The following is an 18750-nucleotide window of genomic DNA, read 5'->3' as shown; positions in this document are numbered from 1 at the left end:
GATAATTTCATTTTTTATGCTTATTCCTTCAATTTTTTTCTTGTCTCTGATATTTCTAAAACTACATTAAGTAATAATAGTGGCAATGTATATCCTTCCTTTGAGTATCATTTCCCATAATCTCTCATCACCCAGCTCCCTTTCACCAGCAACACAGGTGAAAGAATAGACCTAAGCCCTTCCCAGATTCTTCTACATTATCATCTTAAAGACAATGATTTTATCTACTCATCTGCCACCCATGATTGCCCATATGGTTTCTTTTGTTTCTTTTTCTATCCATTTTATTATTCTTATTAGTCATAGGTCATTTAAGAGAAAACACATTAGATCCTTTTTCTTGTTCTATTATACTCATTCCCCTCAACTCTACCCCAATTATGTCTTTTTTCCAGTCCTGCTGACCCGTTCTACTGTGACCTCTAGAATTCCCATTCCACAGTGAACAAACTCTTTTTTAATTTGGATCTCTTTCTCTCACATTCATCTATTAGCCCTCACAGGGACCGGACTTTCTGCTGATGCATGACACTGAATCACTGGCTTTCCTCTCCACTACAGGGTAGATATCTTCTCAAATTTCTCCACTGATCCTTGTTCCCCACTGTCATTTACAGACCTCGTGCTTTATCTCTTGCACCCCAAAACATTTCCCCCTTTGAAGCACGTTCAATTCAAAAGTTCCACTCAAATGTTTTACATAATTGCACATGTGTAACCTATATGTGATTGCTTACTGTCTCAGGGAAAGGGGAAGAGAGGGAAGGAAGGATAGAAGTTGGAACTCAAAACTTCAAATAAATATGTTAAACAATTGAAAAAAATAAAGGTTCTACCCAATTTAAATTTTGACAGCTGTAGTATACTGACCCTCCCCCACAAGGAGTTTGGTACCTGGCTCACTATCTTCCTTTACTCCACAAATACTGCCCTCATACCAGGGGACTTTAATATCCACTTACATAATCCCTTACACCCCCTAACCTCTCAATTCTTCACCCTCCTTAAATTCTATAATCTGCTCCTTCACTCCACCTTATCCACGCATAAGCACAGTCACATACTAGACCCTGTCATGATCCATAATGCTCTACTTTCTCTAATGAGAAATTCTGACAGTCTTCTACTTAACCATAACCTCTGATAATTCTACCTTTCCCTATGTTTCACCCCACCTAAAACAGGTTTTTTTTTGCCCTCATTAAAAGTTCCAGTACCTCAACACCTCAGTGCTTTCTCAGACCATTACACTCTTTTACTTCACTTTCCTCTCTTCAACTTCAACTCAACAGTAGAGTCATCCATTTCAACTCTATACTTTCCTCTCTACTCGAATCTCTGGCCCCTTTGTCCTGTTGCTACTTTTCTCTTGCGAATCCTCAGACCTGGGTTACTCCCAGCCTTGTTGATCTCTTCCTTGATTTTCAGAATTTCTATTCTTGTATTTCATTGGAATTTTTGATTAATTGCCTTTTCTAGCTTTTTATCTGCACGTCTAATTCATTGATCTTTTTCATTTTACTTGTTGAATATCTTTAAAGATATAAATTCTCCCCCCAAGGATTATTTTAGCTATTTCCCCAAAGTTTTGGTACGATATTTTATGGTTGGCATTATCCATTGTTTCTGATATGTTCTTTAACCCACCAAAACTTCAGGATTAATTTTTTTTTTAGTTTTTATTTATTTATTTATTTATTTATTTATTTATTTATTTATTTTTGCGAGACAATCAGGGTAAGTGACTTGCCCAGGGTCACACTGCTAGTGAGTACCATGTGTTTGAGGCTGAATTTGAACTCAGGTCCTCCTGACTCCAGGGCTGGTGCTCTAACCAATGCATCTATTTAAGTATGAATCCTTCCTTCATAGGCCCTTTCTTGATCATAGTTTTAACTGTGTTCTTCTCAGTAAAGGAGGTGCTTAATATCTCTACCTTTTTTCATATGTTAAAATTTTGTGCTGTATGACATGCACAGCTGAGAAATTCTCTCTCTCTCTCTCTTTCTCTCTCTCTCTTTTACTATTCCCCCCATGACTCTATTCTCTTCTGTTCTTCATCTTATATTCCTCCCTTGCCTTTTACCACTCTCAACCTGTATCATTGTTCGGTTAATGCATTTGTGTGTGTATCTGTACATATTTAATCTTCTCTTATCCAGTTCAGACAGAGAGAGGTATGATATGGATGTTCCCCCTACCACTTTCCCTAGGTTTCTATATTTTTGGTTTCATGCACTCCATTTGTTGAAAACAGTAAGTTCCCCCTCTTTGTTCCTCATTTCTTTTCTAATGTATTCCTTTTTGGTCTTTTTTTCTTTTCTCTCTTCAAACCAACAAAACAGAAAAAAATCCCACTGTGTTTTTCTCATTTAGTTCCCTCTCTGACCCCTAAAAACATAATGATTTTTGAGACACTTACCTCTTCTTCTTCTATTAAAACATGAGCACTCCTGTGAGTTTTCAATTTGGATTTTTTCCCCCAGGAAGTGATCTGTGCATTCTTTTATTTTCATTTTGCCCTCTAGTCCTAATCTAATAGACTTCTATTTAAAATTCCTTGAAAATATACAATTATAATATTTTGTTTGGTTATGGTTTTCAGGATGTGTGAAGATTCTTAAATTATCTCTCCTTGAACTTGTTTTCTAGATTAGTTTTAAAAATAGTAAATCTCTTATATTTTTTCTATTTTACCAATTTTTTTACTTTGTCCAAGTATTTCTTTTTGTGTTTTGGAGTCACTGAATTCTGTTTAGTACATTCTAATTTTGGATTACATGGATTCTACCATGTGATTTCCCTCCTCCTGTTCTAAGCTATTTATTCTCCTTTATATAAGCTCTCATTGATTTTTTAAACTCTTGCTTTATTTCTCTCTTTTTCAATTTGCTTTTTGGTGAGGCAATTGGGTTAAGAGACTTGCCCACAGTCACACAGCTAGTAATTGTCAAGTGTCTGAGGCCAGATGTGAACTCCGGTCCTCCTGACTCCAAAGCTGGAGTTCTATCCACAGCACCACCTAGCTGCCTTCTTGTTTTATTTCTTCCAGCCAGTCTAACAGTCCCTGTGGCCCAGCCAGTTTTGCTCTCTGAAGCAAAAGCCCCTTGGGCTTTTCTTAATCCACAGTATTTCTAATTGTGTTTGGTGTTTTCTTCTCTTTATTAATATTTTCAGCCTCACTTCTTGGTTTGGGATTTTGTGCTCACACCAGGCCACTCTTGGATGGGTTGAGTAGACTCTGTTAAGTCCTATCCTCTCTGTGATCTGGTTGTCACTGATGGTTATCAATGGTTGGGGTAGATGTTTGTGACTCAATCTCAGCCTCCTAGTGGTCACCTGAAGGCTCTGGCCTCAATTGGTCTCTTATTCCTTCTTTTTGTACTATCCTCATTAATTGGGAATTAATTCCAACCTCTGCTATTGTGTAACAGGCCTCAGTAGGATGCTGGATATGACTTCAGTCTCTGGACTCTTGCATAAGCCTCCTGATAATGGTTCCTGTGCATTAACTTGGCCCTCTCTCCTTCTCTGGTTCCTAGCGCTCAGGGAATTCTATGGCTTTCCTATATCTCCCTGTTCAGTGACCTTTGGGGGATAGTTATGTCCCCTGTTTTCGCTGTTACAGGCCAGGCCCTGGATCTGGATTCAAGTGCCTGATCCTAGGAGCTTACTTATGACACATCTATGCAAAAGACTGGTTAACTTTACATCCATTTATAGGAGGTCAGGATAACTTCTTTCCTGTATTTACTTCGCTGGTTTTGGTCCAGTTGTTGGAATTTATGATGATTTCTTTAGCTTGACATCTTCTATCCTTCCCCCTACTCCACCTCGCACCCACATCCTGCCATTGAAGCATCTGTGTTTGTATTCATACTATTTTTTTTTCAGTTAGATGCCTCTACCTGCCTCTGCAAGCTTCTAGATATCTTTTTGTGTAATTATTGACTGGAGAGATGAGCTTATTTTTCAGATTTCTTTATCATTAGTCTTTCTGGAGCCCTTTTCAGACATTTTCTGAAGTTTACGTGGGAGTTGGGCTCTTCTATAACCTTTCATGGCACCATCTTAACTGAAGTGGCCTTGGCACTTCAGAGTGGCCTATAACTGTTGTTGATGTAGAATCCTTATAAATGTCTAGCTACCTACCTCATGTCCCTTGTTTACCAAATACATTTACAATGCTGCATGTGTCTTCATCAGAAATATGGGGAAAAGATCCTTCTCTCAAATACAGAAAATTATATGCTTGCCTTGTGTGACTATAACCTAAAATTTTAAAATGCATAATACACTTAAATTTTTGAACAGTTATTTGTTATTTATTTTATATTATCTTATCCCTTTCAACTTTGAACTAGCTAAATTTTTACATCTGTCTACTTGAAGTCCCTAAACTCCCTCTTTGTCCTTATTTCTTTTCATTTTTGTTCAACTTTCTATTGTGAGAAAGAAAAACAATTAAATCTAAAGTGCAAATTTAAAATTCCAGGAGAATCATTTTAAAGCAACTATTAACTCAGTTGGTATGCTGCTGAAATGAGCTTAATGAGAATTCTTAACTGTTCTAATCATCTCAGAGTTTAAAATCAGTAGCACAGATGTAAATATGGGCAGATCCTTGGAAAGATAGTAAATCATTTAATTCTCTGTCAAAATGAGCTTACTGCTTCCCTGTGGCTATATACCTCTTGATAGTAAGAGAAGTGCTCCTGGAGTTGCATTAATTTCTTTTGGCAATTAGGCTGCAACAGTAATGCATTAAATACGAATGTACACTGCTAGAACCCATTAGCAAGCTGCTGTTCATATTCTTTGAATGGCTCTTTCTGCTTCTCTAAAAAAGTTCATGGATTTCCAAAAAGGAAGTGACTGACCCTTTGCTCTCTAAATAGATCTGGCATACTCAATACAGATCCTTTACATCCTCTGACTCTTTCCATTGCTTGAGATCAGGGCATTTGAACTCATCATTACAACTCTGTTTATTAGGAAAAAACCAGCAGCAACAAGTGAGTGTGAGGTTAAAGGTTCAACACATTATGTACTTCATGGACAAATTACCAGATCAGTTGTTATTTCTATCTTGATATATTTTTTTTACAGGTGCAATTGTGAACCACAAAAAGATCCATCACGAATTGGCTTGGTTGCTCAGTACTAATGGGAATCTGACCAACCTTTGATTTCGTCCACCTCGATGCCAGCCTTTTTAACTGATCGGTGCTCCATTTCTGTAACACAGAAAAACACAAATAGGGCAAAACAAGGCATCTGAAGGCAGCAATTTTGATAATAATTTTATTTTAGAAGACTAATTTGCCAACTACATTCATTATTACTGTTACAAAATATTCAAGTACAAACCACAGATTAGATCTCTCTATGACTCCTGGATTTAGACCCACTAAGGAAAGTTAAGGTGATGTCACGTAGATACTACATATGTATACTGAGCTTATCCTTAGGACCCTCAGAACACAGAACTGATTGATCAAGTAGTCTTATTTTCAAACAGAAAGTGTCTAAACTCATCTCTAAAGTTACATAACTTGTGGTTACCAGTTTTTGAGACAGTCTAAGTATAATAGGCAAAATTAAATTTTTTTTTGTCCAAAAACTTAGCAGGCTCTGGCCCCCTTTTTGCCACTCTACCACTTTCGCCATCATTGTAGAAGTAGAGAGGGCTAAATAGAACTGAGAGGCATTTTTCACCTTTATCTGTATCATGGGTTGATGTAGCCAAATAATTAATAATTAGTGACTTAAGAGCTAGTGATGAGCCTCTTCTAGCTTAGTGAGCTAGAAGATATGATACTGTCTCCCCACATCTGGTAGCTTTTCTCAGTAATGAGTCACCTAAGTGACTCTAAGATATACTAAATGCTAACTGATGCCATAGTGATGAAACACAGGGTATTACCCCTATTTGCACTCAACTCCATCTGACACCTTTATCATAAAATGGAAAAGTGATTTGGGAAGTTTCTAAAAGTTCTACCAATTTATTTTTGGTTATGAAATAATTTTGTCATCTGATTACATTTTATAGATTCCTTTTTGATTTAATGACATCTCTCTTGCTGTGGCTAAATGTTCTTTATCTTTCTCAAGTTTGCAGGTTCCTATCATAACCAATTCCAGCTCAAGGAGATAAGTGGATTCTCTTGGGTCATATTGATCCAGAAGCAGAAATTCCCTTTTAGAAATAGTTTGCTATACAGAAAGCACTGAACTTAGAGTCAAGACAGTTTGGTTCAAAATTGCATCCCTTCTAATTACTAGTTATGTGACCCTTAAGTTCTCTGCGTCTCAGTTTCGTCCTCAGCAAAATGGAGATAATATTTGGACAACCTACCTCATAGGATCACTGTGAGGAAGGCACTTTATAAGACTCAAAGATCTATTAAATTATGAACTATTATCCATAATTGCCAGTCCCTGCTCTTGATGTTTTAGATAGGCCCATGCCTCATTCTTGATTCTAACCCAGTGTGTGCATGTGTACGTGTATATATACATACATACATATTTTATATATATATACATACACACACACACACATATATATACACATACATATACATATACACATACATATACATATACATATACATATACATATACATATATGACCTTGGGAAATTTCAATCAGATATGTCATCAACTAGTATTCCATATACTTGACCTAGGGAAACTCTATACTTGTTACCAACAAGTTTGTTTCAACAAATACATGGGAAGTAGAAGGAAAATGTAAGTGACAGGATAAGAAATCTCAGGACTAGCTGAATATAGCTGGATAAAGCAAAACTTCTGCCCCAGGTGAACTCTGACATTGCGTGTAAATTTAGCAGTCTTGAATTTGGAGGAAACTGAACCCTTGCTGAAAGAGCAAAGGTGTTTCCTCTTTGGGATTCTGTTGTGCCCGATACAAATTGGGGTTTCCAGGCAGCTCAGCTGCTCCTGATAATTGAAGAGCAACTGGGGAAACAATGTTGAAATAATAAAAGCATACAAGGCACGTTAGTCTGCCAAATTAATCTCCACCCTCTGAAATAAAGTTGGATTTGACTTGGTTTTCAGTGCATTAAACATTGCTTCAGGGGCTGAGACTTTCCTGTAAAATAGCTTAGGAAATAGAGGTATAACTGTGCCAGGGAAAAAGTTGCTTTTTCTAATTAGCTAAAACACAAAACTGAATTGCATAGCTATGCTGTAATTTAATAAAAAAGATTTCTCCAGAGACACTTGCGCTTTCTTATTTGAGCAGCTCAGCCAAGAAAAGCAAACATATACAATGCAACTAGAAGAAACCTACTTTCAGTGGTGGTGAACTTCCACACAGTGTTCCCGTGAGCATCTCCCACATACACTGTCCCATCTTCTGAGGCAACAAGGTCATGGGGCATGTCAAAATGCTGCCAAAAGAGAAAGCTGTAAATTATCACGGCAACTCAGAAACAAAAGACAGAAAGAAATCAGAATAAAGTGACAACTACATGAAGCAATAGCTCAGACTCTGATATCTATCTTCTCAGGTATGGAAGGAAACAACAGCTTAACAGAGTCCATGAAGAGAAGAAATTCACTTTTGGTTACTCATGTTTTTCAAAGACAAATATTTACATACTGGTAGATTGATTTTCAAAAATAGAACTATCCTTGCTATTGAATTGTCTCTTAATTTCCTATGAAGCATCATGATGTATGTGTGTCTACGTGCGTGTGTATGTGAATGTGGTATAGTGGGAACAGCACTGGACATGGAAAACCTCTGCTTGGATACCACCTTTGATATTTACTTAACTAGATGACTTGAGGTCACTTACGTTTGAGCCTCAGTTCCTTTGTCTATAAAATGAGGATATTAGTACATGCACTATCTACTTCACATCCATGAGGAAAATGCTTTGTATTATTAATATTCACTTTATATTTATGCTTCCTAGGGGGACATGAAGACATGGTGGATAGAAACCAATCTTGGAATTAAGATCTAGGCTCAAGTCCTGACTCTGAGATATATTAGCTGTATGACCATGAGCCAGTGCTTAATCCCTCAGTCCCCTAGGCAACTCTCTATAACCATCTATACCGGGAATTTTCCACAACAATTAATCCACAAGACCAAATTTTTTTAAAAAAAATTATTCTGCCAAAACAACAAGTGTGAAATTTTGGCCATTACGTGCTGTTATTCTCTCAATTTTGCTTTTTGGTGTTTGCGCCATCAAAGCTGTCTATTTTGTTACACAGGAAGCTTCAAAAGGGTTAGGATCATAATCACTTGTGTTGTTAGGCATTCTTAAAATACTTCAATGTGGGTATCTTTTAAAAGTAATTTGACCATGATTATTCAAAGAAATAATTTCAAAGCCATAGGACCTTTGGATTCATTTTTGTAGACATACTACATGTGAGATTTTTCTATTATTTATGAAGTTCACAGCTTCTAATATTTTAAACCAACAATTAAAGTACAGATTGCTATATATAATTGCTTAATAAGTAGTTATCCATACTTCCTGTATTCAAATATTTTGACACAATGAATCTGCATTCATGGTGTCTTCAAATTATCTTCATTTTATATGTAAGGACAGATGGAGCTACAAAAAAAATCATATTGCATGATTTGCTCAGGGTCATCATATGCTTGTTGATTGACTGATTGATTATGCTAATCCCTGAAAGGGCAAGATTGTAATTTTGAGTTCCTGACATTTCCATCTGTTTTCAGAAGTCTCCAGATATGGTTCATGTGTTCTACTTGGCAGGATATGGGGAATTCCATCTAATTTTTAGTCTGGAAGACATGCTTGAATATATAATTATGAAAATAATAAGCAATAACCAGGATATGTGCTTATCAGCTAACATCTGTATGCCTTGAGTTGCGCTGAGGTCAAAGTGTGGTAATGGAGCTAACTGCTTCTCTTAGCACAATTCAGGAATGACTGAGGACTATATGCCTTGAAGCATTCTATTGCAATTAAAAATTAACAAAAATTAGCAATAAAATTGAAAAGAATAAGCTAAGCATACTAACAAAAGCTGTGCAAATGTGCAAGGGCATGTAGGTATAATGGAAACATTACTGATTATTACTGAATACTGATCTCTCACAGTTCTGTCCTTGCAATCAAGTATTTTCCCCCCTGGGTTCAACAAATTGGTGGTACCAGACTTGCAAATGTGATCATTCAATTCAATTTAACAAACATTTAGTGAACGGGTATGTCCCAAGCACCATGTTGGATGCTAGGGACACAAAGACAAAACAAATTAGACAGTACCCATTTCTCAGTTATACTGAAAAGACAATCCCTGCTTTTTTATCACCGTGTAATTCTGGAAAGTACTTCGTAAAATATACTAGGAAGCAGATCGCATTTCATCCTGCAGAAAAATATCAATGTCACAGGTTGCACTCCTGACCAAAACCTCAGCAACAAATGTCACAGACATGACCAATGGCATGCTATAAAAGCAAACTAAACATACAATCTATAAATCATCTAATCCTACCCCTCATTTTATAAGAGGTAACTGAAACCCACAGGGCATAAATGATTTGCTCAAGACATACAGGTAGTAGTTGCAAAACAAGGCCTTAAACCCAAGTCCTCTGACTCCAAATTCAGATATTTTCCCACTCTGCCACATTTCCCTGTCTTTCCCCAGACACCTGAAGTCTGGAAAAATAAAACAGAATGGAAAAAAAAAACTATTAACTACTTTTTCCTTTCATATGAAGTTGGCTTTGCAAAGACCTCTGGGAGAGGGAGTAAATGTCAAGACTTGTATGACCCTACTTTAAAGAGGACAATGACCATGACATTAGAAACTCATATAATTATCAAAAGGAAACAGAAACCAAGTAGTGAGTTAGACTTCTTGCTCCTAGAACTTGATTCTCATTTCTTCTCTTCCAGCGTATTGGAAAACCATACCTTCCTAAAATCAGGGTTTCTTGAAAGGTTTCTCCACTAAAATCAACAGATTCTTCTTGTTACACTCAGAAAACATTTTATTATTCCATTTTATCCTCACAACAGCTCTCTGAAGTTGCATTATTAGCCTCATTTTACAGATGAGGAAAACGAACGTCACTGAAGTGAAGCATTTTGCCCAAGAGCAACAAAGGGTAAGGAACAAGCAGAGGCTGAATCCCAGGCCTCTTGACTCCTGGTTTGGTGTTCTTTCCACTCTGCCACACTAGGTCTTCCAAAACAAATAGTGTTCTTGGACCCACTTGAAGTTCATTATCTTCCACACTGTAGAAAGCAGTTGCTTTTTTTCCCTCCTCACATGTTTGAAGTTTGTTATCCTTATAAGTGCTTTTTATAGGTTCTTTCATTTCTTTTGCTTGTGAGCCAAAGTAATATGATTCCTTCCAGTCTGTCTTCTGATGCATTTGTAACCCCCCTTTTTGGTCAGGCAACTTTTGCTATGTCACTTCCAAATGCTAAGACTCACGCTAAGTTGCAAAACAGGTGCTGTTCTGCATGAGGAAAGGGAGTTTTCTCACCAGGAATTCTCTACCTCAATGAAATCGCAGATCCAGTCCAAAAAGCAAACAAACAAAAACGTGAGTCAATAATCAAATGCAAAATTAGAGAAGTCCTTTGTAAAGAAATTCATACATTGGCAATGAGTACCTTTCTTCCATAGCCTTCCCTACACTTATTAAATAAGCATAACACTCATCATCATTCTGTACCTTTTGGCAAACTGACTCATATTAGTTGATAGAAATAATGTTATCTTTAGATTTTTTTCTTCATTTTGTCTTATGTCGGAGTGGTATTTAGTAGAGCAGTTATTTTACAATAATAATCCTTATAAATATACCACATATATATGTATGTATATATATATATACACACACATACATACATACACACACATATATATACATACATACATATGTATATATGTATGTATATATCACTCCACTTTGCATCTGCTGCCTTGCCTGGTTTCAACTCCAAAAAAACAAGATATCCCTCCCAGGATAAGCTCACTACCATGCTGTTAACTCAATCCTTGATTGACTCCACCTCCCTCAGCCTCCTCTCCCCTCTAACTGGAGAACTGGAGGTCAGAGTGCCAAATTCCTCCCAATGCCTTCCTTAATAGAGGGTAGAAACTGGACTCTTAGATCCCTCCACTTTGCATCTGCTGTGCTTCCTCGTTTCAACTTCACTGAATAAGATGATCCCACACTGAGTATCCTGGTGTCCTTTTCCATATCCCCACTCTCACTTTTCTGCCACCTTTGTGTATTGCTTCCCCCTTTAGATTGTAAGCTCATTGAGGGCAGGGCCTATAGCTATCTCTTTATTTATTGTATCCCCAGCACTTAGCACAGTGCCTGGCATGTTGTAGGTGCTTAATAAATGTTTATTAGATTAGATTGGATATTTACATAGCTCTTCCTCATTATTAACCTCTGAGGTTAGAAGTACAAAATATGAGTCCCTTGACATGCATGAGCAAACAGGTTCAGAGAGGTGAAGCCATTTGGTCACTTCTGCACAGAACTAGATTTTCTTTAATTTCAGATTTCTTCTGCAGAGCAAAGACTAACTGTCGAATAAGAACCCTGTCTCTCCACTTTGATGTTTGCTTTTTTAAAAAGGGAAAACCTCTAAATTAAAAATTTTAAGGTGAATGTATTTAAATAGTCAGAATTAATGAACCAATCAAAGGAAAATGTAATGTAATATCTAGGATGCTGCATCAAGGTTGAAGAGGAAAAAAGTAGATTTTAAAAGAAGTATAACTCAGATAAATTTACTTTTCCTTTAAGTAAAATGGCCTTGATATTATGGCAGACTTAGGTATCTTAGCTATTTTTACCTTATACACCAAATGCAGTGTATGAATTATCTTAGATTTTTTGTTTAATTAACTTGTCATCATAAAGCTGTGTATACTTGGAAACTTATATGATGTGTAAAATCAAATATAACAGGAGATTTCCTGCAAGTTAAAGACCAAATGTTTCATGCATATATAACATACATAAGTACACATACAGACACTTATTACTATTTATCTCTCCATTTATTTCAGTTCTTTCTATTCTTATATATCCTGTGTAAAGATAATAATAGCTAGCATTTATATGTCACTTAAAGGTTTTTCAGGTGTTTTTCATATATTATTTCATTTGATTGTCACAAGAATCCTGTAAGGCAGGTGATATTATTATCCCCATTTTCACAGATGAGGACAGTGAACCTGTAAGAAATTAAATTACTTACTCATGGTCAAAAAGATAGTAAGTGACTGAGACAAAAGTTGAACTCAGGCCTTCCTGACTCCAAGTACAGCACTCCATGCACTATACCAGCTACATGGGAATTGCCAACTATAACCAATCTTCTACTTAAATTGTAATGGAGCTACAAAATTCACTCATGCAAGACTTCTACAGGGTCAGAGATGATCTAGGGCACAGAGGGAGGCAGTGTGGTGTGATAGAAACTATGCCACACTTAAAATTAGGTGAGATAGGGGCTCAAATTGCACTTCTGACATTTATCAGTTGTGTGACTATGGACACACAACATACATTATCTGAGCCTAAAAATTTTCATTTGTTGTAAAAGTTTGAGTACTTTGAAATAAGTGAAATTGAAATATTCTTGGGTATGTAAAGTCTACTAGGAACCTTAAAGTCACACAAAACACTGAGTAGCCCTTGGGATGAGGGTTAGGGAGCAGTCAATGATAATTAATCTATTAGTGATATAAAGGTAAAAAAAAAAACCTGTATTAAGAACTTTGGAAGCTGGATCATTTGGGAAGAGACATACTGGTCATCTTCTTCCCCTACCCTTGTCCTTTTTTTTGTGGAGGTGCTTATAAACTAATTAGAATGTATTGGGATCCATCCATTATTTAATAATCAGTTGACATGCCAATGCCTTGATATTTGCACTTAAAATTTTTTAAAAAGTTAAGGATAATGGATAGGATGTATGAGAAGTATTTTAATTTTGTACCTAGAAAAGACTAAAACAAGTTTATAAAAATACCTTTCTCACTGGAGTGAAGGTATCTATAATTTCCCCACTGGAAAAGTTCATTACAAATCCTTGCAATGATTGTTTGTCTCCAAAGTAAGGTTTTCCATTAATTGCAAAGAGCAAACCTGTAACAAAACACATAGTTATATTCCTTTGGAATTTGAAGAGTCTGACATTGAAACAATTTAACTGAACTAACATTTATTAAATATCTACTATGTGCAAATGTCTACACTCTTCAACGACCTAGGGATATAAATACAAAAATATAACAGTTCCTGCTCTCAAGAAGTTTAAATTCTACTGAGAGGATACAACATCCAAACAGATAAGTAAATAGAAATACATTAAAAATACAAAATCATTTCATGAGGGAGAAATCACTAATGACTAAGGTGATCAAGAAAATTCTCCAGTTTAGAGTGACATCTGAGTTTGCTCAGATTAGTTAGGGATTCTAAAATGTAGGGAAAAGGAAGGAGTATATTTCAGAGATGTGGGATTACCTGTGCAAAGTTACAGAGACATGCGTGGAATATGATATATGAGGAATAGCCGGTAGGTCACCACTTGACCAGAATGAACAGTTTGTGAAGGGGAGTAAAACAAATGAAGCAAAATTAGGAGCCATGTTGGTTTTATATTTTATACCAGAGGCAATATTGAGCTAATGAAGATGTTCAATGGAGTAACACTGTCAAATCTGTTTTTTTTTAATTTTATTTTTCTCAATTATGGATAAAAACAATTTTCAACATTTAAAAAATTCTGAGTTCCAAATTTTCTTGCTTCCTCCCTCTTCTCCTCCCTTCTTGAAAAGGCAAGCAATTTGCTATATATCATACATGTGCAGTCATGCTAAATATATTTCCATATGAGCCATGTTGCAAAAAAAAAAGACAGACAAAAAAACCCCAAGAAAAATAAAGTAAGAAAGTAAGCTTTGATCTGCATTAAGACTCCTCAGATCTGTTTTAAGAACAACAATTTGTCAGTGGATGATGGGTGGGAGAGGGAAGGGGAATAGAAGCAGAGGCTATTAGGAGGCTATTTCAGTGGCTGAGATGACAAGAGCTTTAACTGAGTTGCAACCTACAACCAATAACAGAAGTTAAAGACACCATCAGGGAACTATATGATGGGAAGAGGAGATGAGCTGGTAATGTGGTAAGAGCAAGGGATGACAGGTAGACAACCAGAGTGCACTTCTGATTTCCATTCTGAAAGAAAACAAAGAATTCCTCCAGCATTTCAGGGAGTTTCCCAAGGGAAACTTTTGGGAAAACATGGACAAGAGTCAAATAGGAGATGCAGGCATGAAATGATGAGATCACAGATGCAAAAGCAGCTGTTAGGAGAAGAGTCTAAAGAGACATGTTGAGAGAAGTGAATTTAAATTTTCTTCTGTGGAGAAGATATCCTAAGGAGAGACTTTAACTGTCATCCTGAGAAACCTAAATGGTGAGGCTATGGTTCCAGTTGTCCATGAGAAGTCAGCAACTGTAGTGTATGATTGGAGATTTTGGCTGTGATCTTTCTTACAGCTGATATCGTGTTGACATATTTAAATGTGTCGTATTATTTATTAAGCAGTTAAATTGTATATTCTATAATGTTGATGCTCATTTAAGCCTACAAAACTGGGAAGAAGAGACAGAGGGAAGGAAGAGGAAGAGGAAATTTCAATGGTTCAGTTTATAAACTAGAGTGCAGGCTCATAACTATGACTTGGCAGTGGGAAAGACTGAGCATTTCTATTAATTTATGAAGAAATACCAAAATATACTACTTGATTACTTTAAAATCTTGGATGAGAATTAATAAGAAAATGAGCTGCTAGTAGTTTGGTTAGTCAGTGAAACTTAAGTGATGCTGCGATTGCTAACTGATGCATGGATCTAACACCAACATAATCTCTCCTCGGCAAACTAGAAATATGTGTACCAAAAGGTATTCCAGATGAGGACACATTTAAGTTGAGGGGTGGTGGTGGTGGATCATGCAAAGATCTTAATTCACTTGTTCATGCTACATGGGGATGCATAAGGGTTAAGCTTATCATTCAGACTACTGAGCAAATGAGTATTTCCTCAATAACTATTTGGAAACTATAATGCAAGTCAGGTGAAAAATGAAAAGGGAGATAGATGAAATAAGATACAATGTGAGGTAATCTGGTGTTACCATCTGGGAATTTGTTTTCAGAGTTTGATGAAATTGGAAAATTATCTACCATAAATACTGGATCATAGATTTATGCCTGGAAAAAACCTCAGAATATATCTATTCCAGCTGCTTCATTATTATTATTATTATTTTACAGATTAAGCAATTGAATCTGAGAGAGGATAAGTGACTTACTCAAGTTTAAACAGGTTTAAATAGCAGTAAAGACAATATTCAAACATTGGTACTCTGACTCTAGACCTAACACCCTTTCTACTATACCATCCTTCAGTTTTTTCCTTAAGAACAACAAAAAAGCTCCTCTTCTCTTTCACATAAATTTTTTCAGCATTCTTTGTGTTGATCCTTTACCATTTATTGCAATAAGTTTTTGTTTATTTCATACTGATTGGAAAAATGTAACATTCTGCTTATTCAAATATTTTGATTGAGAATTATCATGATATTGTTTTTTTAATTAAGATACCAGTAAAAATTTTAAATTAAAATGGGAATGCAAAGTTCAGTCTGAGTTTGGGTTAGAAGAGCAAGGGTGGTGGCAAGAGCACAATGGAGGATGGAAAGAAAAAAGCGAAAAGCCCTTCAAAATGTTTTGTGATGTAAGCTTAGAGATTAGAGGCTGGGCATTCTGGGCATGGCAACAGGGTCCATGCCCTTCACTTTTTGGAAAAAAACTCTAAAAATGTTACTGGGAAAAGACTGATGCTTCAGGCTATTGTTGTTCCTCAGGATCAGGCAAAAGACTGGGAAGCTTTAGCACCTCCCCATTATGTAACCATCTGGTAAGTATTTTCTACAGAATTTCTTCTAATTTCTGATTTGTTCCATATTAAGCTGTGACCAATCATAATTGTGTTGTGATTCATGCCTATTAACTAAGTGCGTGCAGAGAGATTATAAGGGAGAAGTCGGTGAAAGCTTGTGATACAGATATAAAAGAGACAGAGAGGACAAGCCCTTGACTGTCAAGGGTAGCAGGGAAAGGCATACTTGTTTTCCTCCTCACCTCCCCCACTTTTGCCCTTTACTGAGAGAGAATCTTAATAATTTTGACTGTAACTCTTACAAGCTTCTAAATAGTAGATATAGGACTTATGTGATTCAGGGATAGACAGACAACCATTGAGAAAGGAATACTTCCCCTTGAAAAGGAAGCTACCCACAGATTTGAGGATGCAATGATTTGACATATTGCTAGATGAGGCTCTTTGTAAAGTGGGGTCATCAGACAGTCAACAAAATTTAAAAACAAACAGGTTAAGATATACGAACTAATGGAGAAAGTCGAACAAGAGGCCCACTCTCATAGATATGGAACCCCATCCACCTCAAGACCATCTGCTATTACATGATTTAATGCAACTAGGCAGGAGAACAGTCTTGAAGGTGTACAGTCACCTGAAGAAAAACAGAAAATCTGGTGAGAAGTATACCCATTCCACCTGGATAGGCACTGGACAAGGAAGTGCAGGCCAAGCCAGTTTGACATACAAATACTGCCCCACCAGGAGAAAACCAGAAAAGCAGAACGTCTTCCTGTTGCGGCCATAGATACTTGTAAAGAGAATGTAGCTCTGATAGTATGGAAAGCTAAGGGTTATCGGACCAATTTCAGTAAATGGAGATGGGGATAGGGCTAAAGAAGGAAGTTGTCCGGGTCCCAGTAAGCAATGAATCTGACCTCATCAATAATTCTTACTGCGTCTTTTCTACTTAGTGTCATAGGCCCCTTAGGAAGGTGACAGTGAAAATTGATGATGCAGACTATCCTATTGTCCTGGATAGAGAAGTACAGATGACCATCATATTCCAGTCATATTATGAGAAGCATTTGAATAACATTAACATACCATTACAACCTCTAGAAGGATTTGACTTTAAAGAACTGAGTGACAAAAACTACTCAAACATGGCATGCACTGCAGTGACTTTGGAATTTCTAAAAGAAAATGGTGGTAACAACAAGGCAGTAGGCACCTTGACTCTGGTGTGACCAGGTCCAATATGTTAATGGAGTGTATTTAATTGAAATAAATTCCAATCTCTTCAAAATATTAGCACAACACTGTGCATACTTGGATGATGTATATAACCTATGTAGAGGCTAATAGAAGGAGGGAATCAAATGGTGACAATGAATATAACTGGTTCTTCAACTTCTGAAGAAGATCCAGAGAAATTTGACTTCGGAAGATTCCCCAGTACTAGAAGAACAGAAGAAGTAAGACAGAAGCCTAGCAAGAGGACAGTTTAATGTTCTTCTTACAAGAGTAGGAGGTCAGATGTGTCTAAATAGCAAACCCTAAGACTCGGCTAACCAATTCCTAACCATTCTAGGAAAGATACAGGAAAAGCCCTTTGTGATGGATGTCCTCAGGGATTATTTCCACAACTTGCTGATTAATGGCATCATCAAACAGTTTGCCAACCTATAAGCACTGCCTTTAGTGGTGGTACCAAAGAAGAACGGAATAATGTGTACACTATTAGACTTTTAAAAAAAAGTCAAAGTGGGCCAGTCTACCATACCAAGAGATGAAGTCATCAACACCTGCTGATAATTCGGCATAAGAGACTCCTAACTATTGATTTGTGTTTTGGAGTATCTGAAGATTGAGAGACACTCTCAGTCAGTATATCTTTCAGTTAAGAGAAAAGCTGAAGGAAGCTTACTACCTAGTTTTGAGTTTAGAGTTGAATATAGTTTATAGGCTGAAAACATTTGGGCAGATAAAGACAAAATAAAAATATTTCAAGTATTTATTCGCCTGTCTGAATATCAGTTGAAAACCTCACTTTTTTATAGATTTCCTTTTTTTTGGGGGGGGTAGATTATTCATTTCTTCCTCTTCCCTTTGAGTGTAAAACAAATGTATACATTTTGATTATTGATTTCATCACACACTAACAACTGTTGATAATAGCAGATATATTAATCACTGAATTGCCAGAATACAAGACCAGAATTAATGAAACATCAATATTATAGAAGGACTTTTTAAAATTGTAGTTATTTCTTTTTAAAATAAATTCCCTATTTCTTATAATTGAAGGGATAAAAATGATTCAGATATACAAAAAAAATTGGACCTGAGACACAAGACAGTGACAAGGAAAAGGTAAAGAAACAGAATATGAAGGTATGTAAAATACGTTTTAAAGATGAAGCCTAACATGATAAAAATAATAAAAAGAAAGAAATATTAAATACCTGGTGCATATGAAATTGCAAATACATTTCTTCCAAATGCTGGATGCTTGATCTCTCGCACAAATTCTTTGGTTTCCATTTTAAAACACTGAATACGACCATTTTCTCTATCTGCCACACACAACTGGCCAAAATGAGGCACAAGGGTCAAGCTGTGAGGAACTTGGAATTGGCCTGGTTTAGGATTGTTCCCTGAAGACTCTATAATAGAAAATACCAGACACATCATACACACATACACATACATACATGCATACATATGTGTATACATATACATATACACATACATATATCAATCTATCTATC

At 36.4% G+C, this 18750-nt stretch overlaps 1 protein-coding gene across 5 annotated transcripts in view; it reads right to left on the bottom strand.

The window, feature by feature from the left end:
• PAM (peptidylglycine alpha-amidating monooxygenase) overlaps nucleotides 1-18750 on the bottom strand; it is a 354803-nt gene that overhangs the window by 5996 nt on the left and 330057 nt on the right. For all 5 annotated transcript variants that reach the window (XM_027869176.1, XM_027869178.1, XM_027869179.1 and 2 more), the window contains 4 exons: nucleotides 18445-18645; nucleotides 13056-13171; nucleotides 7325-7424; nucleotides 5184-5237 (listed from right to left, as the gene is read on the bottom strand). In XM_027869176.1, the coding sequence (XP_027724977.1) occupies nucleotides 5184-5237; nucleotides 7325-7424; nucleotides 13056-13171; nucleotides 18445-18645 (471 nt within the window). The remainder of the gene's footprint in view (nucleotides 1-5183; nucleotides 5238-7324; nucleotides 7425-13055; nucleotides 13172-18444; nucleotides 18646-18750) is intronic.

This window comes from Vombatus ursinus, unplaced genomic scaffold, assembly GCF_900497805.2.
Source record: "Vombatus ursinus unplaced genomic scaffold, bare-nosed wombat genome assembly UNPS02014792.1, whole genome shotgun sequence".
NCBI classification, from domain to species: Eukaryota; Metazoa; Chordata; class Mammalia; order Diprotodontia; family Vombatidae; genus Vombatus; species Vombatus ursinus.
The sequence above is the reverse complement of the archived record's forward strand: the minus strand, read 5'-3'. Positions and strand labels throughout refer to the sequence as shown.